Source organism: Muntiacus reevesi, chromosome 1 (assembly GCF_963930625.1).
Source record: "Muntiacus reevesi chromosome 1, mMunRee1.1, whole genome shotgun sequence".
In the NCBI taxonomy this organism is placed as follows: Eukaryota; Metazoa; Chordata; class Mammalia; order Artiodactyla; family Cervidae; genus Muntiacus; species Muntiacus reevesi.
In genome coordinates, this window is record NC_089249.1 from 96,445,442 (window position 1) to 96,473,107 (window position 27,666).

General features: G+C 36.1%; 1 protein-coding gene and 1 non-coding gene across 3 annotated transcripts in view; both read right to left on the reverse strand.

Annotated features, from left to right (window-relative positions):
- GPSM2 (G protein signaling modulator 2) overlaps positions 1-27,666 on the reverse strand; it is a 50,559-nt gene that overhangs the window by 18,693 nt on the left and 4,200 nt on the right. Inside the window, exons 2-9 of one of the 2 annotated variants that reach the window (XM_065907611.1) lie at positions 16,003-16,305; positions 6,821-7,042; positions 6,311-6,446; positions 5,820-5,962; positions 4,800-4,923; positions 4,584-4,699; positions 1,621-1,776; positions 417-525 (exon numbers count right to left, since the gene is read on the reverse strand). In XM_065907611.1, coding sequence (XP_065763683.1) covers positions 417-525; positions 1,621-1,776; positions 4,584-4,699; positions 4,800-4,923; positions 5,820-5,962; positions 6,311-6,446; positions 6,821-7,042; positions 16,003-16,058 — 1,062 coding nt within the window. In that variant the 5' untranslated portion in view covers positions 16,059-16,305. The remainder of the gene's footprint in view (positions 1-416; positions 526-1,620; positions 1,777-4,583; positions 4,700-4,799; positions 4,924-5,819; positions 5,963-6,310; positions 6,447-6,820; positions 7,043-16,002; positions 16,306-27,666) is intronic. The other variant, XM_065907619.1, reaches the window with a different exon arrangement.
- Positions 7,667-7,801, reverse strand: LOC136156406 (small nucleolar RNA SNORA70). Its single transcript, XR_010660965.1, has one exon. It is a non-coding gene; the product is annotated as a small nucleolar RNA SNORA70 (small nucleolar RNA).

A 27,666-nucleotide genomic window follows, 5' to 3' on the forward strand; every position in this document is an offset into this window, starting at 1 on the left:
ACTAGGCACTTTTATATACTTTATCTCTAATCCTTATAACAATTTGCAAAGCAGTTATTATTCCCATTTTACAGATGAAAGAAATGATGCTCAGAAAAGGTTTCCAAGCTCAAACAGCTGGCAAGCGGCAGAATTGTAACAGGAACCAGTCCCTGATTCTAAAAGTCATCTTCTACCTTTCATACCATGCTACTCTTCCACATGGAGATGGGGGACAGTGGAGATAGTCAGTGATGCTCTCATTCCTCTATCCTACATCAAGGCAAGTGCAGACATACCTCTGATCTGTATCTTAAAATGCTTTCAGTTCTTATGCCTAGAGAACAATATATAATCAAATTTATTACTCGGAGAAATAATAGGGCTGCAGATCTGTGAATCACAATAGCACAAATAACCATTTTTTAGTTTCATACCTCTCTTGAAATTTCCAAGTGTTTTTCAGCAAAATGCATCGCTTGGTCATGATTTCCTAGAGCTGTGTATGCATTTCCTAAGCTCCAACATGCTCTTCCTTCACCAATTCTACAAAATAATTCAAAGTTATCTGAAAGTAAGTTGGTGTGAAGAATAAAATTTATCATGTAGTAATTAAAGGTATAAAACAATGCTTTGAATTTATTTCATCTTTCTTAGAAAGAACAAACTATCATCATACTAGAGATATATAGTTAGCCTGCTTCAGGTTCTGCATCTGGGGATTCAACCGTGATTTGAGAAACTCCTGGATATGGAGGGCCGGTTGTACTACACCATTTTACACACAAGACTTGAGTCTCCATGACTTTTGGTATCAACAGGGGCCCTGGAATCTTAACCACCATAGATATCAAGGGATAACTGTGTTAGAATATCCAGATAATACTGAACTCAGAGTCAAGTTTTAAAATGGAAAAGATCCTTTTTAAACATGTAGTGTACTATAAATAAAGTCTCAGGGATAGGTCTTGTAATTCAACTACCCCATTTTCTTTCTATGACAGCCTTACTGGGTAATCACTCACTACGAGGAAGACAGAACTCACTACCTCTTGAATTAGCATACTTCTTTTTGAATAAGTATATAGAATTCTTCACACTGAAATAAAAATCTATCCTATTTAAAGCAAATGTCAGAAAGTAAAGTCCTGCACAAATATTCTGTTTTTTAATATAGTTAAAAAAAAATTAGCCATCAACATTTAAAAATCAGAATATTTTATATAAAACTCAGAATTCCTCCCTTCTTTTGAAAAAAGAGGTGGCTTTGGATCCTCATTCCTGGCCTGCGACACTTAGCTGGAGTGAAATAGCAGCTGTCCCCTTAACATGAGGAGTAATATCTAATTTCACCACAATTTCCACACTGGTCTAGTCAGGAGGACCTTTGCAGGCATGTGAGTTTGTGACCTGTTTACTGATCTTGGTTCAAGACTATATGGAACCAGTCAAATCCTCTAATATGTGCTAACCCTTCAAAACATATGCTAGCATACAGAGAATGCTACTGAAACAGAGAAGATACCTTATAAAGGAATTAAAAAGAAAACAAAGCAAACCAAAAAAGAAATTTAAAGGAAAAATTCTAGGGATTCAACAATATATTTTATCATAACAACAATAAACAGGTGTAGAACTTACCTATCATTAAGCTCTTGAGCAATTGTTAAGTGCTTCAGATGATAATCAATGGCCCTTTCATAGTCTTGAAGTAAAGTGTGTGTGTTTCCAAGACTGTAGCAAGACTGTGCTTCGATAGCTCTGTCTTTAAGCTGGCGAGCCAATAGTAAAGTCTTTCTGAAAAAACAAATTAATTCTTACATAAAGATCATTTTTATTACTGGCTATAGTAAACATAAAACTCACTTTCCTCCTGCCTTTAAAGTAAATCTACTTTAGGGCCTAATATCCCATACTTTTTCCACTACTTCTAGGTAAAATGAAAAGACATCCTTGAAACACAAAAAACAAATCCAGACTTTTAGAATAAATATAAGAGTCCTATTAATTCCCCAGATAAAAGAATTGATGCATGAGATCAAGTGCCTCTAAAGATTAACAGTATTTTTAACATTTACAAAAACCTTTCCCTGTTGCCAAAGAATTGATGCTTTTGAAGAAGACTCTTCAGAGTCCCTTGGACTGCAAGGAAATCCAACCAGTTCATCCTAAAAGAAATCAGTTCTGAATATTCATTGGAAGGACTGGTGTTGAAGCTGAAACTCCAATACTTTGGCCACCTGATGTGAAGAGCTGACTCAACTGAGAAGACCCTGATGCTGGGAAAGACTGAAGGCCCGAGTAGAAGGGGACAACAGAGGATGAGATAGTTGGATGGCATCACTGACTTAATGGACAAGAGTTTGAGTAAACTCCAGGCGTTGGTGATGGACAAGGAGGCCTGGCATGCTGCAGTCCATGGGGTCACAGAGAGTTGGACACAACTGAGCGACTGAACTGAACTTCCCTGTAGCAGTGGAATAACATTAAGTCAGTTTGTCTACATACATCATACTGTTGCTTTTTGTCATACTTTCCATTTTGTCAAAACTGAAAATACTTAATGTAAATTGCTTTGTATAGGCCATAAGTCACCAGTTCATGAAAAATATTAAATGCCACATTTAAATATTATAAACTCTACCTTGTGGAATCGCCAATGAGAAGCCACCGCAGTCGTTAAGAGCATGGGCCCTAGAACCAGGCTGAGGGGTTCAGATCCCAGCTTTGTGAGTTAGTTTATCTGTAACTGGGACAAGTCACTCAGCCTCCCTATGCACTAGTTTCCTCATATGTAAAAAATAGGTTTTGTTAGGATTAAATGAATTAGTATATATAATGTGCTTAGCATAGCATCTTGCTCCCAGTAGAAGCTAATAAATGTTAGTGTTTTGTTATTATTATCATCAGTGCTTCAATCTACAGATGCTTTTGGATCCAGTAATATAAATGACTCTTTCCTATAATTTCTGCCAAACAGTATAAATGCTGCATATCATTATAACTATATGAAAAATAAGTATATGATAATTGATAGTTTTATTAAGCAAACAAATCTGAAATTATATATTTGATAATGATACTTTCAAATTTGTCACCCAGCGAGGCTACACACTTACTCTAACATTGCCTGTCCTCGCCAACATTTTTGGAAGACTTTTGGAATTGTCCTCTGACCCTGTGGCATAGTCCTTTCTGGCATACTGTTATCCTTTGAGAATACAGTTAATTTGAAAATGGTTGGAAGTCTTTCTGTAACCAAACTCTGTTACTAAAGTAAGTTTACCAACTACTGTTTCTATCCTTTCTATTATAGACCTGTAATATTATGATAGTTTTTCCAGTGTGGCTCTGAAAACAATTCCAAAGAAGAGTTCCAAAAATATTTTTAGCCAGTATTTTTGTAATATGTATAAAGTTCTGAGTTCTCCTTGCCTGTGGGTGTGTGGGGCAGGAGCAAGTCTCATTACTTTATACTCATGATTCTTTAGTCAAACAGCCGCCATCTCTACTTCATTATGGAACTTTCCAGTATTTAACACAAATACATCGTTTGTTAAGACTTTTCTATTGGCTTTTGGATTTAAAATATAAGAAACATTTATATTTAAAGTCAAAATATATACTCCTTGTATAGTGATGTATTTTATTTAGAAGGTTATTTCATATCTAACTAGTCAACCAACAAATACCAACTATTAGTTGAAGTTTAAATGGGATGGCATTCTAGTTTTTAACATGGACCTAAAGCAATTTTACCTTTTTTTAAGATGATAAACTTTCCAGATCTCTCTCTCACTAGATTCTTCAACAAAATATAAATCAGTCACTGTGTCTGTGGTTCCGTCATAATGGCTTCTGCCTAAGGCCTGTATGGACCTTCAATTCCCACTAATTAGAGAAAACTCCAAACAATCTCGAAAGCAAAGATCAGGCAAAATGAAGCAGTCTAAACTTTGCTATCAGGTATGTTTCAAGCCTACCAATAGCTTAAAAAGACTCTGTCTCAGAAGATGCTGGGAGTGCTACTCAAGTGAACAGGGCCTCAGCTTATAGAGAGAACCAAAGATAGGCAGAGAGGGTAGGAGAACTACTCGATAAGATGGTAGGATGAGCTGGGGGAAATTCAGCAATTGCTGGAGGAAACTAGGGCATCTGTTTATTACCAGGCTTTCATGTAGCCTCTCTGCAAACCCATAGTTGGTGGTGGGCGAGCATGTAAATATATACACCATACATGCTGAACCAGTGTAAAAGACTTTAAATGTGTAGAATGTCATTGAAAGCAGTTTTAAAGATAAAAATTAATAAAAATATAAAGGGGCTATGCTGCTGCTACTAGCTGTTAACAATAACACATATCGAGCACTGTGTGCCAAGTACTGTGCTAAATAAGTGCTTAATATATTCTTTCATTCAGTCCTCATAATAATCCCCAAAGCAAAGTACTGACATCTCTGATTACAGATGAGAAGCCTTAGACTTAAGACAGCCAAAAGTCCTGCTGCTTAAATGCACCAAAAAAGCTATAAACCCAAAGCCTATGATTTACTGGACTGTATAACTAACCATTTTACATTTATCTACAGAAATATTAGACTAACTTGTAGTATTCAGAGGCAGTTTCAAATTCACCAAGAAATATATATGCATTTCCAAGGTTGCTGTATGCTCTTCTTTCAGCTGCTTTATCTCCAAATTCTTTTGCAATAAGGAGACGCTGAAACAGAAAGTTTTAATTAGATAAAACTAAAAAAAAATCTGAAAGCTGTTCAAAACACTGATGAAGAAAATGATCTGGCTCCAAAGCCTTACTGTACCTGCTCATGAGCTATAACTGCATCCCTGAAGTTGCCAAGGAGGTAATGCGTGTTTCCAAGATTTCCAAAGGCCCGTCCTTGGGCTGCTCGGTCACCCAAAGCAGTCACTAGTGATAGGTTTTCCCTAAGTGATAACAAAGAGGTTTTTTTTTTTTTAAATAAACAAACAAGGTTGAAAAAAACCATTTATTGATTTTTATTTACAAATCAAATTCTTTTTATTTATTTATTTATTTTTAACAGACGGGAGTAGTCTGAATTGGGTTAGGAGGTCCCCACGCTGGGTTCCTCCCCTCAGCCACTGAACTCACTTCGCTGGCCCTGAGTCTGTTCCAAGCTCCGGCTGAGGAGGCGTCCACCAGGCCCCTCCGCAAGGACGGGGTCCATGGCATCTCCTGCCCAGTCTGCGCTCGCGGAGCCCGGTTCTCTGGGAACTCACCTCCCGGAAGCTCAGGGAAGGCCCTGTTAGGGCTGCTCTAGGCCCTAGTCTCAGACCTTCTCAAGGGACCTGGGATAGAGTGACTAAGCGCACTCAGCTCCGAGCCCCACTGATGAGCTTCCCTACAAATCGAATTCTTTATAGGAAAAAAATGAAAATAAGCTTACAGCCATAATGCGCCACGTTTTAATGATATGTCTGTGCTGGAGGATGGTTACAGGAAATAACTGGGAACATTTTACTCAACCATTCAGGTAGGTTTCTTCTCAGAGTCCAGGACAGAGTAATCTTAGAACCTGTACAGCTAAGAAGTTCTATTAAAGTCTGTTGATAAAAGACTCTGAATAACCTAAGACTCACTGTTGATATTTCTTATTTGTGCCACTAGGTGGCACTGGTCTGCAGTTTAAATGAAAGTTTTCCTGGGGAGGGAGGAGATTACTACTAACAGAACACTAACATTTTAGCAGCAATTTCATGGTCTATTTTACTTACTAGTCTATGATTTTAAAATGTCTGCCAAACTTTAAAACTTTACTGCTGTCTGAGGTGGACCACATGACTGTATCAGGGCTACTCACTCATAATAATCCACGGCTGCCTGCAGAGCATTTCTTACTTCTTCTGGAAATTCTCCTACATCCTGAGGACCAGGGCAGCCAAAACTTTTCCCTTTGGCATGATACACATTTCCAAGATTGTAAAGTGCTCTTGCTTCTCCCACCTAGATGAAAATATCAGCAGTTTATATTTTGAAATCAGAGGCTAGTATTGCAATGCTTATCACATATACTTATTTGTAACCTCCTTGATATTATGGTCAAGAGAAAAAAATGTTTACATCAGCCATCCATACAGAACCACAAAACATATGACCATGTATGAAAGAAGGACCTTTTACTATCTCTTTTTCTCATCTATTAAAAATTTTTTTGTTTCTCTTCTCTCATTTTTCTGTACTTTCTTTTTGGTATTAGCTTTTAGATAAACTATAGAATAATTAAATAGGATTAAAACACAAAGCAATTTCAAATGAAAACATTTGGTCTACCGTCTAATGTTTCCTCATTACCTTGTCATTAAGCTCTCTGGAAATATCCAGGTGTCGCTGACAACAAACTATAGCTTCATCAAAATTCCCAAGAACTTTTAAAGTATTTCCCAGATTACCACTAGCTTTAGCTTCCCCCAACTGGTCTCCAATCGTCCTAGGGTTTAAAAAAAGGAAAAAGAAAATGGTGTGTTAAAATATAAAGTAGTCAGAATATAGTTTTCCCTAGAGAACAGTTGACATGCTTAAGGTAAAAAAGACTCATTATTCTTGAAACCTACTTTAAATAAAAATTTTAAACTTACATTTTTGTATTTAAATATAATTTTCATTCACTTAATTAAACTCTAACATCATTTCACCACTATTCATTTACTTAATTAAACTGTGTTCATCCTAAAGATTAGTTTTACAATGCAATGCTAATGAATTAAAACTCATTAAATGTACTATTAATTTTTTTAATTGAATGAAAATGTTTTTTAAAGTGACAATTTAGGGAGAAAGCATGAAAAAGCTTAAATTAATTACCTTGCAAGAGTTAAATCATGATGATGGTATTCTAGTGCTTTGGCATAATCATGCAAATAGAAATAAGCATTGCCCAGCTGGCTGTAAATAGCGCTAAGAGTTTTTAGGTCTTCAGTTCCAACTTGAACTGCAGCTTCAAAGAATGACACACCAGCACGGCAGTCTCCAGATTTACACAGACGCTCCCCTTCCAAGGCCAGTTCAAGGCAAGAGGCTTCCATTCTATAAAATTATATAGGACAGACATTTACAACATTACATTACAACTGTATCAGTGTCTTTAACTTCCAGCAATATAATTTCAAGGTGGACTGTGGCAATTCTTGCTTACAGCAGCTGCCTCTACAACTGAAGTATATACACACTATTGATAACACAGTAAACTTTGCCTATTCAAATGTCTCTCAACCACAAAGGTCTTTTTCTTTTTGACAGGAAGCAGGATTTATTGGTGGGTGTGAGTGAGGAGGGGGCAGCACCAGGGCTCTCATGAGTGCTGGGCCGCCATTTATTCAGAGAGCGACGATCAGGGATGCACTTGGCCTCACAGCCATCTGCAATAAACCACTCTCCTGCCACCATGTTTTCAAATTCATCTACATTAAACTTAGTAAGTCCCCACTTCTCAGAGAGATAGATCTTCTGGTGGCCAGAGAACTTGAATTTGGCCCTGCAGAGGGCCTCAATCACATGTTCCTTGTTCTGTAGCTTGGTGCAGATGGACATTATGACTTGGCCAACATGGACCGCAGCCCCTGTGCCCTGAGGCTTTCCAAAGGCACCACACATCCCTGTCTGGAGCCAAGACTAGGGACAGCAAGCCAGTCATGAGTGTCCACTGGAAAGGGGTGTCTCCAAGGTCCCTTAGGACAACCTGGAGAGCAACGGGCTGCATATACTACTGAGGAGGGTGCTGCGGCAGCCACGGCACACTGGGCCCCCGTGGGGAAAAGAACACAGGGCCTTTTTACAGGACAGCCAAACATCTCTATGTGGAGCTGATGAAATACAATTCACATTTTATGGCAAGAGGAGGAAGAGTTAAATAAAACTTTTCTTCTGCTCATTTGGCTTCCTTCCTCCCCTTTTGTATGTGTTGCGCATCTGCATTAACCAGACCTCCTTAGGAGGTAACATTCCTTCTCAATCTCATCAGATGTCACAATGACCCCTTAGGAGGTCTTGTAATGGGCCATGGTGATCCATGACTCATCTTGCTTTGCACAGGTAGATGTGGATTGTGAAAAATGTCAGTAATATGTCATCTAATGGACAGTGCTTGAACCTCAAAGGGGCAGAACAATTCTCTGAGCTTTCTGAGAGGTGTTCCCAGGTTATAATCCTCAATTTGGCTTGAATAAAATATTTCATTTCTTTCTTAGATCCATTACTTTTTTTTTTTTTTTGTCAACAGAGCTCATTCTAATTGGCTCACCCAGAGCAACCTGTTTTACCAATGAGAGAATCTAAAATAGTGTTTCCTAAACTGTTCTGAGTTATGGCAGACTATCGGACTTTCTGGGAGTTGGGGGAGAAAAGGAATGCCTGTGGGAGGAGAAATCCTTTAAGTAATACTCTTCACTATCCAGGTATGCAGGTGATCTACTCAGCCCCTCCAACCACACATCTCTACATCATACTCAGGTGAACTCTCATATGTATGCAGGCACACGCGCGCGCGCACACACACACACACACACACACACACACTCCTTCCTTGTCTTACCACCACAAGATCACCTATACTGTAGAAAAATAGAAGAGGAAAATACCTTCAGGTACGAGGTACATTTCCATGAAAGAAATGTTAAGAAACCTTATGTTAGAAAGCAATGATTTAAAGATTTGCAGAAATTCTAATTCTCAAAGTCTGTCACTAAATTTGAAAAGCCAGAAGAATTGTTACTATAAATATATCTAAGAGAAAAAACACCAATACTTCCAATTCTAATCCTACACTTTAGTAGGTGCTCTTCATCAAAATTGCCATGATGGTTCTTCAACATTTTCATGATTTCTGCCATGTCTATGTACTACACAATCATTCACTTAAATGTATTTCTGTATTTGGCAAATTCCTTTCAATTGGCATGTGCCATTAACTGGCTTCCCTGGTGGCTCAGATGGTAAAGAATCCACCTGCAATGTGGGAGACCTGGGTTCAGTCCCTGGGTTGGGAAGATCCCCTGGAGGAGGGCATGGCAACCCACTCCAGTATTCTTACCTGGAGAATCCCCATGGACAGAGGGGCCTGGCGGGTTGCAGTCCATGGGGTTGCAGAGAGTTGGACTTGACTCAGTGACTAAGCACACCACATTAAAAAATATATATATATAGCTTAATCCAAAGCAGTGTCCATGAAATTGAGTTTGATGTGATATTCACTTTTCTAATGCACATCAAAACAAATATGTAACTATTAAGACAGGGTGCTCAGGGCTGGTGCACTGGGATGACCCTGAGGGATGGGATGGGGAGGGAGGTGGGAGGGGGGTTCAGGATGGGGACACATGCACACCGTGGCTGATTCATGTGAATGTATGGCAAAAACCACCACAATATTGTAAAGTAATTAGCCTCCAATTAAAAAAAAAAAAGTTAGTAAAATAAACTTAGGTACTACCAGTGGTATAACACCACCCGTTGGAAGACTCTGATTGAGCTCATCAAGCATTTTAATTTTTTAGAGCAGCACTAAATTACTTCTTACTAGAATTGTCTTTGAGCAACTCTACATGAGTGGTGGTTCTTGATCCCGGCTGCACAATAGTAGAGCTCACATGGAGCACTTTTTAAAACAACTTTGGGTCCCACACTCCCCTGGGCATGAGGTATGCCCTCAGAATTGTTTAATAGCTCCCAGGTAATTCCAATGTACAAGCCAGGGTTGAGAATCACTCCTTTAACAGGAAATGTGAATTAAACCGCCACTCACCCTAAACTCATTGAAATATGATTACACTGTGTATTTTTTGTAGTAGGTTAATTAATATATTTCTTCAGGTGCTGTCTTTTAGCCTATGTACTTCAAGGATCCTTAGAGTCATAAATTAAAATGGGGTTGTAAAAGTGGAAAATAAATCAGATGAAGCTAGATGAAAAATCTAGATTAACAGAGCCAATTACAAAGATTCAAAGCAGAATTCTCGCTCAGAAGTAGTCATCTCTGAGTGGTAATTTTAAGTTTTATATGCAGGTGTCTTTTTTAAAATAATTTAGCAAAGGCTAAATTGCTTGTTCATGGTTAGACTAATGACTTCACCTTCACCTTATAAAACAAGGTAAAATAATGCAAGTTAACCTCTTTTTAACATTTTGCTTTAACATTAGACTAGGGATGGGTGGGGAAAGCTAAAGCCCATAGAAAAATAAATTAGTTTACTGGAAATCTTAAATTGCTGTTTTATATTTCTTTATAGGTCACTTCAAATTAATAAAACCTATTTTTGTCTTCCACAAATGAAAACTTCCCTTTATTTTTAAATATGAAAGAGTTCACAAAAGAAAAAAAGATTACTTTTGTTTAAAAACCTCTTATGAGGTTACTGGTATATCGAATGTGTGAAGAGAAGAGTCAGCAAAAGATTAATATATAAAAATGTGGTTTTATCAAAGGGTTCTTTTGCCAGATGAGGTACTTGAGCTAGTTATTTTTATTTGTCTAAATGCTGAAACCACTGAACTTCTAAGAATTATCATGGGGGAAAAATTGGAAAAGACATTTTTACACATAAAATACATTACTGTTTCTATTAACAAATTTTAAGCATAATACTAATTATAGAAAAAATTATATGTTGAGCAATTTCACCACTAGGAGTTTATCTTAAAGCTACATCAACACAAATTTAAAAGGATGGTCACAGAAGTGAAAAAACCACTAACAATTTAAACGCCCATCAACAGAGTATTGGTTTAAAAAATTACATGCCACCATAGGATAGAATACTAGTGATGGCATATGGCTTCACCAAGAGAGAGATAGAGAAACTGTCGTCACCTGTGGAACCGTCAATCCAGGATGATTAGGTTGCTGGCCAGGAAATTAATAAAAGACAAAGCTATTGAGACAAATTTATTTTTAAAGCAGGACAAAAAAAATTAACATAAAAACTTCTCTGCCATTTGAGCCACTACCTTCTGCCTAAGACATTAACTGGATCCCCTTAGAAGACACAGGAATGCCTACTTGCCCCCCACCCCCCGAAAAGGCAATTACTCCTGGAGCTAGCACGTAACTCCTTAAGAGAAAACTCTTTTCTCAATCCTCTAAGGGGTCACTCTCACCTTGTTGGATGATGTAAACTGTCAACATGCTGCTTTGACGTAAAACTCTCCTTGTCTCAAAAACTTGTATTATTGTGCCTTGACTTCTCAGGCAAGCTTCTCAGGAAAGCTTTCTGAAAGACTGTCTCCAGGGTTATAATCCTCCAGTTGGCACAAATAATTTCCCTTTCCTTCTAAGATTGACTAATGATTAACTTTTTTGTCAGAACTATTTATATATAGGATGTGTAAAAACTGGAAGTTAATAAGAGTATGTCCATATAAAACAGAGAAGTTTCTTCAAATAAATATCTTCACCACAAATATTTGATGTTCTGAACTTAAATTTACACATTATAACGGAACCATCAATCCAAATGCTGTTGCATCTCACAGAACTTACCTATAAGGCTGAATGGTATCCTAAGAATTACAAATCTTTTAAAAGGTATTTTATTTTACATAATTCTCATTGGAAACAGTGATAGCTACCTGGAACCCTGCTGGCTACACTGTCCTTAAAGGTAAGACTGCCCTACAGGACAATCTACCTTAGAAAATCATTTCAGTAACAAATGCTCAAAATAAAGCTCACACTCTCTAGCTTATGAGTTTATTTTGACATATAGTATAGTTCTGATATATTTTATTGGGAAAAAAGTCAGAGTTCTGGCAAAATCTCCAACACCTCAAATATAGCTAATTGCAAAATAGCGAAGGAAGGCTGGTTTATAAATTTTTTAGAAGATCATTAAATAGTAACAGAGAAAGTAATTTCATATCCTCTCTGTCTCTATGAGAGAGTAGAATTACTTCATCTGTTTACCAGTTGGGCTGAAAACAAAGAACATACGAAGATTAGAAGACAAGCCGGGAAAATATCTGTCCATTAAAATATATCCCACATATAAAGTTTTCTTTTCATTCTTCCTAATGGTCCACTGAATTACATAATAAAAAAAAAGTATGTTTCTAGTAAGTATAAAGACAGCACTACTATCTTTGACTGAAATGTTTACATTTTTGTCAACAGATTGAACATTACAGCTTTAAATCTTCTGCACAATCTCACATCATTTCAATTTACTTTAACTTTTATATTTTATTATTTTTTACTCTTCTCCTACAACTTGATTTTTTTCTTCACTTCCTTCTTTTTGGTTTCTTGTGTTTACAGTATATCAACAAAAGCAAGAGAGGATTAAAATATTGATGCTACATTAAAAAAAATTAATAATCTGTTCTGTCCAAATCTGACTTCCCTTCAAAGGCTTATATACTAATTAAGAATAAATGATGAGATTCAGGACTGATCAAAGCAAGAGTGCCCTGCACCTTCTCCACTGTGCTGTCTCCTGTGGTTGTCGACTGCTCGCTGTAACCCCTAGTTCCACCTTCTCTGTGTTTTAATTGGGCATAGATCCTTTTATTACCAATCCTAGCCGCCATAAACAATTTTCATCTATTCAGTCTACCACATATGTCTAGTTATTCTAGTTTACTTTGTCAAAGGGAAAGTGCAAAACTATCTTGCATTAAATTTAAATTCTGATTGGTAACTTGGTTTTAAAAGTGATTATTCTACATTATAACAAATTTCATCCTCAAAATGATGCTGTGAGATGGGTATTATTATAGAAGGGGAAAATGAGGCTCAGTGACCTGCTTAAGATAATACGATGGCAAAGCTAAGACGTGAAATCCTGTCTTTGTCTCCAAATCCAGTGTTCTTTCCACCACTCCACATTACCTCAAATTATTCAGAAAGAATATTAATAATTATATTTATCTAGCAAAACTGAAAAATTCAATACTAAAATTGCATTCCTTCACAACTTATGTGCAATAGCCTAATCTTTATATTAAAGTATTGAAATGTTTTTCTTCATAGTAACGTATAAACAAGGAAATTTCTTTGTTTACTTATATATATTTTTTACTTATATAATTTACTTATAAGCAAAGTATATAAGCAAAGTATAATTATATAAGTAAATAAAATATTTAATTATATTTCTTTGTTATACTTAAACAAGTATATATAACAAGTTAAACAAAGAAATACAAAACTAGAGAAATTAATGTAATGAACCTGATATATCTACCTTTCTACATCAACAATTACCAATATATGATACATTATCAATATATATTTCATCTTTACTTCCACCCTCACTCTACAACTTTTGAAGTAGATTCTAGAAAACACAGACTTTCATTTGTAAGTATTTTGGTATGTACCTCTGAAAGATACGGAGTCATTTTCAAAAAATACAATCACAGTACTATTACCAATCCTAAAAGCTTTAATGACAGTTATTTAAAATCAGTTGCACACTTTTTAAAAGTTTAGAAACAAATCCCATTTTACTGTCAGTCTCCATTTCTCTCTACCTTCATAAATATGTTGCAAAATATTTCATAAAGCATTCTGATATCTCCTAGGAGGTTTCTTAGTATCTGAAGAATTATTTCATGTCAAAATTTACAAACACATTGTGCCACAGAAACTCCTCCAGAGAAAGACGAGGACCTCGATGAAAGAACCAGATGGATAAAACATTACATGCTAAGTGTTTACCAGAATAGAAAAATAACCTATACAAGGACATGACGCCTAAAAAAAGAGATCCAAACTATTACCTGCAATTACATACTAATCCAGTCAGTATACAAAATGCTAATTTTACAGGACTGACAAAACCAGAGATTTGTTTGGTGTAGTCTTACTAAAAATAGTTAAAAGTTTTACATTTCTTTTATAGGTGAAGTCCTGTATCAATATATAACCATGTTTGACCTATGCTATATCATGAAAAACGATAAATCTAAGATCTTCCTATAGGCACAGGTACAATCCACTCCTCATCAATAGTTGTTACAATATTAAACACATGGAAATATATACACTGCCATATGTAAAACAGATAGCCAATGGGAATTTGCTGAATGCCTTAGGGAACTCAAACCAGGCCTCTGTAACAACCTAGCGGGGTGGGATGTGGTAGGAGGTGGGAGGGAAGTTCAAGAGGAAGGGGACATAGGTACATCTATGGTTGACTCATGTTGATGTATGGCAGAAACCACCACAATATTGTAAAGCAATTATCCTTCAATTAAAAATAACTTTTTTTAAAAAAGAAGTAAGCCATTCTTGAAAATATTTAGCAAAATATTTAGCAAAAATATTTACCTGTCTTATTAAATATTTTCAAGAGTGAACCATCAAGTTCATTTGATGGTTATATCCAATGAAATTCAAATGTGGAGCCAGACAACAAGCTAGGCATCATGGGTGCCCAAAGGGAGCCAACAGTCAAAGGAGGGAGTGGCGAAGGAGGAGACAAACACATACAAACAGGTACACTGAATTTTAATGTAGTTAGTGCTGAGAGAGATGCCCAGGGTATGTGAGCACAGAGAAGGCACTGAAAATACGGAGTTCAGGAACAGTTTCCAGGAGAATATTTTTGAGCTGAATTCCTAGATATTGAGTAGAATGAGCTAAACCAAGAAGGTAGGAAGGGCATTCAAGGCATAGGGTGTAGCACCAGCAAGGGCACTGAGTCATGTGCAGGGAACCAGAGCTCAAAGTGCAAGGTGAGGAATGGCAGGAAGTAAGGATGAAGGAACACGTGGAGGCCAGGTAATGCAAGTTCCTGTGTACTATATTAAGCATGGCTCTACCCTGCAGGTGACTAGAAGCCACCAAAGAGATTATGCAGAGGTTGCATGATTAACTCTGTATCTTCATACTAAGCCCTCTAGAGGCAAATTTAAAAGAGGTTCCAAGAGGATAGAATGGAGAATGGAGGGAGTCTGGAAGGAAGATGATGAGGACCTGAACTTTCGCAGTGGTGGAGAGAATTCAGATGGATAGATGAATCTGAGCAGCATTTAGGCAGTAAAACTGGCAAGACTTCACATTAGACACAGAGGTTTCTGGAACTATGTCCCAGAGGGTAGAGCGAGAGCAATTCTATTCAAAATTCATTTAAATTATATTGAATGTCTTCCATTTTCTTTCATTTGAAACTTTTAAATTTGCAATAGAAATGCCCTCAGCGTACCTATATAAACTTTCTTGGCACCGTGCCCAAACATGAACCATCTGCTCCAAAGCAAATGACAGTAAATCTCACTATTTCCTATGCAAGTGCTAAGATACCTAAGGTTTGGTATCAAACATCTTCACTCATTAGGGATAAGAACACTATTCAAAGCTAGAAGTTTTGATGTTTATTTAATATTAACTCATAACAGTTTTGATAAGGAATCTATTAATATCTAATCACCTGATAATTAAGTCTTCCATTCTAAATTTTGTGTTTATTTTACAGTTAAGAACAATGAGTATAACTTCCAAAATACATGTTAAATAATGATGATGTACATATTTCTTGGTTTGTTCCTAAATATCTCAGAAATGTCATTAATATTTTACCACTAAATATTAAACTGATTATTCGTTTATCATGTTTAGAAAGTACCCACCCACTCCAACATTAACACCCCTTTTCTTAAAAGCTCATTTATAAAAGATCACTATTTAAAAATTGTAACACAAAAATTAGGTTGTTCAGCCAACCACACTACAAAATCTATCTTCTACCCTCGAAGATTTAGAAATATACCTCAATTTTAAATTTGCATTATAAACATAGAAACAGAGTTTAAAATAACTAATCATAAACTCTTCCACAGAACATTAATAAACTATAGAATATAATTGTTCTCTACTACCATTTTCCTATAGAAAGGATATAAAAACTTACTACAACCACAACAAAGAGAAAACACTGTTTAAAGGAGATACTATGGCTAGTATATTTTTATATTTAAATTTCAAATGATCAGAGTTAAACACATGTTTAAATAAGTATTAAAATTACCCACTAAGAAAGCAGCAGTCTTACCTGTAACGAACATGAAAAGAATGGTCTTCTCTCATGCTTATCAAATTTTCCTCCATCGAGTCATATTATAAGCTGGATATACTAAGAAATTATTTTATTTTGTGCCAATCCAGCTCTACAATGTAGAATTGTTGCAGAACATTGTCCGGTTAGTATATTAATGAGTTGGTGTTAATACATCCTAAGCTCCTGCTTCTTCTTTATTAATAATGAAAGGAGGTCAATGTCAGACAGCTTAAAGGTTCAAAATGTGTCCCAAATCCTTGCATCTCTGGCCCTTTCAGCAGCACTTCAGCAACATTTCTGCAAAAGGAATACAAGATGTTTTGCTTGAAGTCCTATTTTCAAAGAATAACCTAAAGTAATTCCAGGCTGTACCGTAATCACACAGCTAACTTCACAGACTGCTGTCATGTCAACTATGGCAGAAAAACAGCAAAGAGCTTAATCATCAGAGGGCTTCTACATAAGGATGTGAACATAGGATACTTACTTGAGACATGTACTTTTTAATTTTTTAAATTGGTTTAAAATACAATAATTTATGTTACATTTTCCATTACAAATATAGAAGAATAGATATAATACTAGTATCTTAAAATTGTGAAACTTTAAGATTTAAAAAACTACCATTAACAAGTAAAATGAAAATTCAACAACTCATTTGAACAAGTCAGTCCTACACTCTATAAATTTATTTCTTCAAAGAAGATATTTATGCTGATTTTAAAATTTTCTCTGAAAGTGATTATACCCACAATAAACAGCAAAAGGATGAATATGAAGATGTAAAAGAGGACATCAAAATCATAAAATGTGGGGGAAGAGAGTAAGAAAATGTGGATCTTTTCCCCCCTGGAATGTATCTGAGCCTATACGACTACCAGTCTAAGGCAAGTAGATATACGAAAGGGTTAACACACTTGAAAAACAGTGTAACAACAAATAAAAAACATACAATAGATTCACAGAAACCAAAAGAAAGAGAACATAAGTATAATACAAGAAAAAAATCATCAAACCACAAAATGAAAAGCAAAAAGAAAAAGGGACAAAGAAGAAATATAAAATCAACAGGAAAACAATGTTTAAAATGGCATAAACACATCAATAACTACATTAAATGTCAATGAACTAAATGCTCCAATCAAAAGATGGAATGGCAGTCTGGATTAAAACAACAGACTACAATATGCTGCCTACAAGAGACCCACTTTAAGGCAGAGTAGACATATAAATTGAAAGTAAAGGGATAGAAGGATATCTCATGGAAACAAAAATGACAAGAAAGCAAGAGTTGCTATACTTAGACAAAATAGACTTTAAACCAAAAGCCATAAAGATAAAGAAGGATGCTATATGGTGATAAAAGGATCAATACAAGAAGAGGATTTTACACTAGTCAACATATATATATCCAGCAAAAGCAGTTATAAGAGGGAAGTTTATAATAATACAATCTGACCTCAAGAAACAAGAGAAACATCAAATCAACAAGCTAAACTTGCGTCTAAAACAACTAGAGAAAGAACAAACAAAACCTCAAGTTAGTAGAAGGAAAGAAATCATAAAGATTAGAGCTGAAATAAATGAAATAGAGACAAAGAAAACAATCACAAAGATCAATGAAACTAAAAGATGGTTCTTTGAAAAGATAAAATAACCTTTAGCTAGACTCATCAAGGAAAAAAGGGAGAAGACTCAAATCAGTAGAATTAGAAATGAAAAAGGAGAAGTTACAACTCATCCCATAGAAATTCCAAGGGTCATAAGAGACTACTATGAATAATTGTATGCCAATAAAACGGACAACCTGGAAGAAATGGACAAATTCTTATAAAGGTACAGTCTCCGTAGACTGTGAACCAGGAAAAAACAGAAGATATGAACAGACCAATCACAAGCACTAAAACTGAAACTATTATTAAAAACCTCCCAACAAACAAAGGTCCAGGACCTGACGGCTTCCCAGGCCAATTTTATCAAATATTTGATTCTTTGTGACCTCATGGACTATACAGTCCATGGAATTCTCCAGGCCAGAATACCAGAGTGGGTTGCCATGCCCTCTTCCAGGGGATCTTCCCAACTCAGGGATCAAACCCAGGTCTCTCACATTGCAGGTGGATTCATTACCAGCTGAACAGTTAACAACTATCCTTCTGAAACTTTTCCAAAAAATCACAGAGGAGAGAAAACTTCCCATCTCATTTTATGAGGCCACCATCACCCTGATACCAAAACCAGATAAAGATACCACAAAAAAAAGAAAATTACCTTTTATGATTAAAAAAAAGAAAGCTCTCCAGAAAGTGGGCATAGAGGGTACATAACTCAACATAATAAAGGCCATATATGATAAACCTGTATCCATTGTTTTCCCATCTAATTGCCATGAAGTGATGGGACTGGACACTGGAAAACAGTGACAGACTTTATTTTCTTGGGCTCCAAAATCACTGCAGAATGTAATTGCAGCCATTAAATTAAAAGATGCTTGCTCCTTGGAAGAAAAGCTATGACCAACCTAGACAGCATATTAAAAAGAGAGACGTTACTTTGCCAGCAAAGGTCTGTCTAGTCAAAGCTATGGTTTTTCCAGTAGTCATGTATGGAGAGTTATCCATAAAAAAAGCACCAAAGAATTGATGCTTTTGAACTGTGGTGTTGGAGAAGACTCTTGAGAGTCCCTTGGACAGCAAGGAGATCAAACCAGTCAATCGTAAAGGAGATCAGTCCTGAATATTCATTGGAAGGACTGATGCTGAAGCTGAAACTCCAATACTTTGGCCACCTGATGCGAAGAACTGACTCACTGGAAAAGACCCTGATGCTGGGCAAGACTGAAGGCAGGAGGAGAAAGGGATGACAGAGGATGAGATGATAGGATGGCATCACTGACTTGATGAGTTTGAGCGAGCTCTGGGAGTTGGTGATAGACACGGAAGCCTGGCGTGCTGCAGTCCATGGGGTCGCAAACAACTGAGTGACTGAACTGAACTGAAGAAGACAAAAGTCCCATACTCCGAAAACTGTAAGATGCTGATGAAAGAAACTGAAGACGACATAAATAGATGGAAAGATACACCATGTTTGTGGATTGGAAGAATCAATGTTGTAAAAAATGATTATACTACCCAAGGCAATCTACGGACTCAATGTAATCCCTATCAAATCACCAATGGCATTTTTTCACAACACACAAAAAAATCTCAAAATGTGTTTGGAGACACAGAAGACCCTGAATAGCCAAAGCAATCTTTAAAAGAAAAACAGAGCTGGAAGAATCAGGCTCCATGACTTCCAACTACACTACAAAGCTACAGTCATCAAAAGAGTAAGTTACTGGTACAAAAATAGAAATATAGACAACAGAACAGGAGAGAAAACCCAGAAATAAGCCCATGCACCTATGGTCAATTAATCTATGACAAAAGAGTCAAGACTACACAATGTTGGAAAGAGTCTCCTCAACAAATGGTGCTGGGAAAACTGGACAGACACATGTAAAAAAAATGAAATTAGATCATTCCTTAAGTCCAAACACACAAAAAAGCTCAATATGGATTAAAGACCTAAATGTTGAGACTGGACACTATAAAACTCCTGGGGGAAAACATAGGGAGAACACTCTGACATAAATCGCAGCAACATCTTTTTAATCCATCTCCCAGAATAATGGAAATAAATGCAAAAATAAACAAATGGGACCTACTTAAACTCAAAAGCTTTTGCACAATAAAGGAAATGATAGACAAAATGAAAAGAGAGCCCACAGATTGGGAGAAAACTTTTGCAATAAGAAATTAGTCTCCAAAATTTACAAACAGCTTCTTAGGCTTACTAGTATCAATACAAACAGCCCACTCAAAAAATGGGCAGACCTGATTAGATATTTCTGCAAAGAGGACATACAGATAGCCAAGAGGCACATGAAAAGATGTTCAACATCACTAATTATTAAAGAAATGCAAATTAAAACTACCATGAGTTATCACCTCACACCAGTCAGAATGGCTATCATCAAAAAATCCACAAACAACAAATGCTGGAGAGGGTGTGGAGAGAAAGAAACCCTCCTGCACTGTTGGCAGGAATGTAAATTGGTACAGCCACTATGGAGAACAGTATGGATTTTCCTTAAAAAACTAAAAAATAGAGCTACCATATGACTCTGCAATCCCACTCCTGGGCATATATCCAGAGAAAAACATGGCCCAGAAAGATACATGCACCCCAATGTTCATTGCAGCTCTGTTTACAATATCCAAGACATGGAAGCAACCTAAATGTCTGCTGACATAAGAATGGATAAAGATGTGGTATACAAATACAATAGACTATTACTCAGCCATTAAAAAGAATGAAATAAGGTCATCTGAAGCAACATGGATGAATCTAGAGAATGCCATACTGAATGAAGTAAGTCAGAGAAGGAGATATATCATAGGACATCCCTTATGTAAGGAATCTAAAAGAAATTATGCAAATGAACTTATTTACAAAACAGAAAGAGACTCATAGACTTAGAAAATGAACTTATGGTTGCCAGGGGGAAGGGACAGTTAGGGACTTTGGGAAAGTCACGTACACACTGCTGTATTTAAAATGGATAACCAACAAAGACCTATTGTATAGCACATAGAACTCTGCTCAATGTTATGTACCAGCTTGGATGAGTTTTGGGGGTTTGAGGGGGAATAGACACATGTATATGTATGACTGAGTCTCTCTGCTGTTCACCTGAAACTACCACAACATTGGTAATCAGCTGTACCCCAATACAAAATGGTTTTGGTGTTAAAAAAATTAAACATATATGCATCTAATAAGGAAGCACCCAATACATAAAACAAATACTACTAGATATAAAGGGAAAAATAGTGCTCGCTTTGGCAGCACATATACTAAGATATAAAGGGGAAAATGAATAGGAATACAATAATAGTAGGAGATTTTTCAACACTCTACTTACTTCATGGACAGATCTTTCATTCAGAGAATCAGTATGGCAACAGAGATACTCAATAATAAAACAGAACAGTTAGACTTAATTGATATTTTCAGGACAGTACATCCAAAAACCCAGAATATAGATTCTTTTCAAGTGCATATGGAACATTTTCCAGGACTGACCACATACCAGGGCATAAAAGAAGCCTCAACAAATTTAAGAGTATAGAAATTAACTCAACCATCCTTTCTGACCATAACAGCATGAAATCAGAAATTTCACAGAAGAAATGAGGAAAAAAGTAATTATATGGAGATTAAACAACATGCTATTAAGAAAAACCCCAATGGATCAACAATGGAATCAAAGAGGAAATTAAACTACAACCTTTAAGGTAACAGCTAAGAGAAACAAGGTGAACATAAGATATATGTGCTTACAAAAATAAAATTATACATATGTGTGTCTGTGTGAGTGTGTATGTATTCTTGGAATCTAGTGTTACAAAAACCCCACAGGTTAGCCCAACATATTACTACAACATTCCCAGAAAGGTTACAAGGCAGCTAATCCTAATTTTGAATAGTCCTTTCAGCAAGCTATTCCATATTTTGAGCAATCTTTCCATTTCTACCCATTTCTCCCTTCTACTGCCATCCAGTAAAGCCTAACTCCTCTTCCACATAACATCCCTTTAAGTATTTCAGCTATAACATAAACTAGACTCTAAATAATACACACTCACTGCTTTGTTAATTAACTATAGTTAGGATAGTAGGGAACAGAGCAGGAGGAGAAAGGTAGAAAGGATTAGTCTAGAGGGATTTCCTAGAGCAAATGTGGCTTTCATATTAATAACCAATGTGGCATATAAGAAACACAAAATATTATTCCTCTTATCCTCTCTCTTGGCCAAGAAATGAAGCAGTATCTTAAGAAAGGAGGAAAAGATGGGTAACGGTTATTAAACCAACAAATCTCTTTCTCCTTTTGTTTAGAATTCCATTGTACTTTTTTTCTTTAATAAAAAACGTTAAGGGAACTGGGCTTCCCAGGTGGGGCTTGTGGTACAGAACCCACCTGCCACTGCAGGAGACATAAGAAATGCAGGTTCAATCCCTGGGTCAGGAAGATTCCCCGGAGGAGGGTATGGCAACCCACTTCAGTATTCTTGCCTGGAGAATCCCATGGACAGAAGAGCCTGGCAAGCTATGGTCCACAGGGTTGCAAAGAGTCAGACATGACTGAAGCGACTTGGCACGCAGGCACATTAAGGGAATTAGTATAGATAATCAGAGCAACAGCTCCAAAGTGCATTTAGATTACACAACAGCTAAACTGTCAATTAAACTGTTTTCCACTATCACTTTGAGGTTTAGGTTATTTATAGTATGGGGCAGAAGGTGAGGTATTAGAATTAAGTTAAATTACAATTTAATTGAAATATTTGTCCAGCCGTGATATCATAATGAAATCCCCAAGCTCACCAAGTATTAAAAAAAAGAGTTAACTTCATACTTATTAAAATATAAGTATTTAATTAATTTAACAAATGTATATAAATGGAGTTGCAAAATACCTTACTTGGTTAGGACTGCATACAGAACTGTAAAAGAAGGTTAACTCACCATTTTACCAAGATAATTTATAATTTATTTTCAATGGGAGAGTATCCCCCAAAAGTTACTCTTAAATTCAATCTCTAAAACAATTAAGTAGCATTTATCTTACATTTAGTCACTGAACAAACAAGTAATTCTTTTTTTTTTGCCACTTTATTTTTTTAATTGAAGGATATTTGCTTTACAGAATTTTGTGGTTTTCGTCACACGTCAACCAGAATCAGCCATAGGTACACCTCCCTCCTGAATCTCCTTCCAATCCCACCATTTTAGACTGTCAGAGAGCCCCCTGCTTGAGTTTCCTGAGCCATACAGCTAATTCCTGTCGACTATCTATTTCACATATGGTATTGTAAGTTTCCATGTTACTCTCTCCATATATCTCACCCTCTCCCTCCTCCCCCACCCCTGCCCCGTGTCCTTAGGTCTGTTTTCTATGTCTGTTTCTCCACTGCGGCCCTGAAAATAAATTCATCTGTACCATCTTTCTAGATTACATATATATGTGTCAGTATACGATATTTATACTTCTCTTCCTGAGTTCACTCTGTGTAATAGGCTCTAGGTTCGTCCACCTCATTAGAAATGACTCCAATGTGTTCCTTTTATGGCTGAGTAGTATTCCACTGTATATATGTACCACAGCTTCTTTACCCATTCATCTGTCAATGGACGTCTAGGTTGCTTCCATGTTCTAGCTGTTGTAGACAGTGCTGCAGTGAACACTGGGGTACATGTGTCTTTTTCAGTTTGGGTTTCCTCAAGGCATATACCTAGGAGTTGGATTGCTGGGTCGTATGGTGGTTTTATTCCTAGTTTTTTGAGGACTCTCATACTGCCTTCCATAGTGGCTGCATCAATTTATATTCCTACCAGCAGTGCAAGAGGGTTCCCTTTTCTCCACACTCTCTCCAGCATTGTTTGCAGACTTTTTGATGATGGCTATTCTAACTGGAGTGAGGTGCTATCTCATTGTAGTTTTGATTTGCATTTCTCTAATAATGAGCCATGTTGAGCATCTTTTCATTTGTTTGTTAGACATCTGTATATCTTCTTTGGAGAAACGTCTTTTTAGGCCTTTTTCCCACTTTTTGATTGGGTTGTTTTTCTGATATTGAATTGTATGAGCTGCTTGTGTATTTTGGAAATTAATTCTTTGTCAGTTGTTTCCTCTGCTATTATTTTCTCCCCTTCTGAGGGCTGTTTTCTCACCATGTTTATAGTTTACTTTGCTGTGCAAGTGCGTTTTTAAGTTTAATCAGGTACCACTTGTTTACTTTTGTTTTTATTTCCATTACTCTAGGAGGTGGGTCATAGAAGGGCTTGCTTTGATTTATGTCATCAAATGTTCTGCTTATGTTTTCCTCTAAGAGTTTTATGGTTTCTGGTCTTACATTTAGGTCTTTAAACCATTTTGAATTTATCTTTGTGTATGGTGTTAGGAAGTGTTCTAATTTCATTCTTTTACATGTAGCTGTCCAGTTTTCCCTGCACTACTTATTGAAGAGGCTATCTTTGCCCCACAGTACATTCTCGAACAAACAAGTAATTCTTTATTCAATGATTCATGTTGCAAAAATTTCTAACCAATTTATTAACAATATGTTCATTCATGGTCCACATGGAGTTAACAAACTCATTGCATATTTTTATATATTACAAGTACAACACTAATAAAATTTACAATAATATTAAATTATAAATTGTTCATTAAGATAAGAAAATTTAATGACAGGACCAGGAAACGGAATGGAAATTAAGGTTTGAAAGAATATTAAGAAGTCATCAAGTTTAACTTCCAACCTCCATTGAGACTTACAACTTACAACTAATAATTTACAAAGAACACATGCCCTTAAAAGCACCTCCCAGGTTTAACAAGCAATACTCCAAAAACCACACTGCTAACAAAATTGTTAACTTACAGCATTTTTTTGGTCTGACTATAGATAAAGAGAAAGCAATAAGTATTTTCCATATCCTAGAAACTGACAGAAGCATGTAGATTGTCTCATGTCTAATTACCTGATTAGGAAGTCAAAACAGGCAGACTCCCCAATTACATACCCAGTCAGACTTCTAGACACTGTCCAAGGCATGCAATCAGAGTAAACAATGAATCCCAGACTTACTATACTCCATTGACAACAAAGAATCATCAAACTAGGTGATTAGGAAAAATGGGGGATAGACAGTTACAATTACAGCTGATCTTTGAATGGGTCTGAACTCCACAGGTTCACTTGTAGGAGGACTTTTTTCAGTAAATAGATGCTATAGTACTACACAATCCACACTGTTGGAGAAGGGATAAAATACCCACTCCAGAATTCTTGGGCTTCCCTTGTGGCTCAGCTGGTAAAGAATCTGCCTGCAGTGCGGGAGACCTGGGTTCGATCCCAGACTTGGGAAGATCCCCTGGAGAAGGGAAAGGCTACCCACTCCAGTATTCTGCCCTGGAGAATTCCATGGATTGTATAGTCCATGGGGTTACAAAGAATCTGAAACGACTGAGCAATTTTCACTTCACTTCACTTCACAGATATAGAACCATGGATACAGAGGGACCAAATGTAAAATTATTAGTGGATTTTCCACTGCACAAGCGGTCAGCGCCCCACACCTCCACAGTTTTCAAGAGTTAACTGTGTATTTTTTGTCCTTATTTCAATTTACTGGAGAAGGCAATGGCAACCCACTCCAGTATTCTTACCTGGAGAATCCCACGGCCAGAAGAGACTGGTGGGCTATAGTCCATGGGGTTGCAAAGAGTCAGACATGACTGATCGATTAACACATACACATTATTTAAACTATCTACTCCTGACTGTAACCTAAGTGCCAATAACTTTTGGTCTGATTCTTTCATTCATGTATCTCTATATACTAGTAAAACCCATTTGATAATAAATATAACTTACTTGTCCTGCCTCCAGGTTTGATAATTTAAATTCTTTAAATTTCTCTTATCTTAATAATTCCCTCTAAAGTACAATACTCAAATTCCCCAAATCCCTTTCAGTTGTAATGTTTCAAATCAGATATAGTAGCTGTTTATAAATTGGTACTGGAATAAATATTGAGGAAGAATGAAGGACATATTTAAATAAACTTCTTCCCCTTTAGAATTCAGGGTCAGGTTAGAGCAAGAACACACATCATAGTGCTAATGGGGTAGCAAAGTAGAATGTCGAAACATCCACTTACAAAAAAAACTCAAGTAACCACCGTAGGTAAACTATTTTCTGTCAAATTAGGTATCTGTAAGTATACCCTAATTTATTTGTAGATGGTCTAAATATGGCTTGTCATCTGATCCAACCATCTATTTCTAGTTACATTTTATCTGAATGAAATAGAGGCAACAGGATGGCAAGTATAAGGAACAATGCATGTAAAATTCAGAGTAGGAAGGTAAAAGCAGGAAGTTTACTTAGAGTATGCAGAGTGTAAGAAAAAGCAAAAGCTAGAGTAAGCAAAGTCCAGCAAGAGTTCAGAGCTTGCTTTCAGGTGGCAGGTGCTGAGGAGCCATCAAAGAAAAATTATTCTGCCATCAGAATGTAAGACTGATGTGGGAAATCAGTGCCTAAAGTAAGTGAAGTCAGGATCAAGAATGTCTAGGTACTTGATTAAGTAACCTAGCTAAGAGTACCTACAGAAAAATGAAAATAATGCCCCATGGCTTGAAGAGGGGCAAAGGTCAGACAGTGACAGATGCTTACAAGACTTCCAGTTATGAGGATAGGTGGAACAGTAGCAATATGCAGAGTAACTGATGAACTGGACTGTAAGAGTCATACTTCAGAGTTGAAATACATGGAATATTTATATTAAACTTGTGCTTGGTAAGTGCTATGTTCACAAGAAACAAAAAGATATCAAACTTAATAAATTTGAAATCAGATAAAACTTGATAAATGGGGAAGGATGGGGGTGGGGGGAAGTAGAATGAGATATTAATATTTCTTATATTAAAATTTGTAAAGTACCAATGAGATTCAAATGTTAAAAATTGATGATTCAGTGGCAAAATTAAGAGAAATTGCTAAGGGATAAATAAATAAGGCAATGCAAAAAAGGTCTGATTCTTTATTCAATGTATTTTCTACCAATAATATAATAAAACTTGCATAATACTGTGAATTAAACATAATTTCAGATTATATGCATCTGTGTATCTACATTTATCTATACTGTTACACATAGTTTTAACTGATAACTGTCATTATAGCAAATGTAAATTACAAAATTCCAAATTAATAAAAAAAAATAGTGCATAGTAAAGCAGATCATTTGTTTATCATTCTGGAGAAAGGAGAATTTGCCACAGAGTATGCTATAAAAACTGTATCAATAAAGTTTTCTTATAGCAAATATATAATCCTAAAGCATGTACATCAACTAAGGTTACATCTTAACTTATTGCTAACCTTTAAGTTTGCAACAATCAATGTAAGTCTATAAGATGTCAGGCCAAGTTAGGTTAAAAAACAATAACTAACAGTGTAACTGCTTACTAAATATATATTTTATTATAAAGACTTTCTAATAAGTTGCTTGTGACCACTGATCAGCAAAATAAAAAGAACAAATTCAAAGAATAGATTAGAATAATAGTTCTAGATTCCAAGTAAATCTGTATCTTAAAGGCACACCACCAGTCAGAAGAGTTCTCATTTATTTTGAAATTAATCCTCATGGATCATTTTGAAAAACAGCAAATACATGCAAAGTCAAAGCACTGTTGATTTTAAACTCTCATTTATTCTTGGCAGATCAGAACAACAGAAATTTAGGTTCAGAGCTGTGGACATTAAAAGGCAAAACAATGAATGCAACTATTTCAAAGTGGTATAATCCAAAAAACAATTTTAGTAATATAAGAATTCCCTACTGTGTTTTCAAAGGTTTACACCTAAAAGTTCACCATTCTAAACAACTAAACTATATATAACCTTCCATTTTGGTGAAGAATATTTATATTTCTATCCATCACATAAAGCTAAAAAGACTTCAAAGAATATGCTCCCTGGATAATCAAAATACTAAAAAAAAGTCATACATGAAATTTCAAATTAGATACCTACT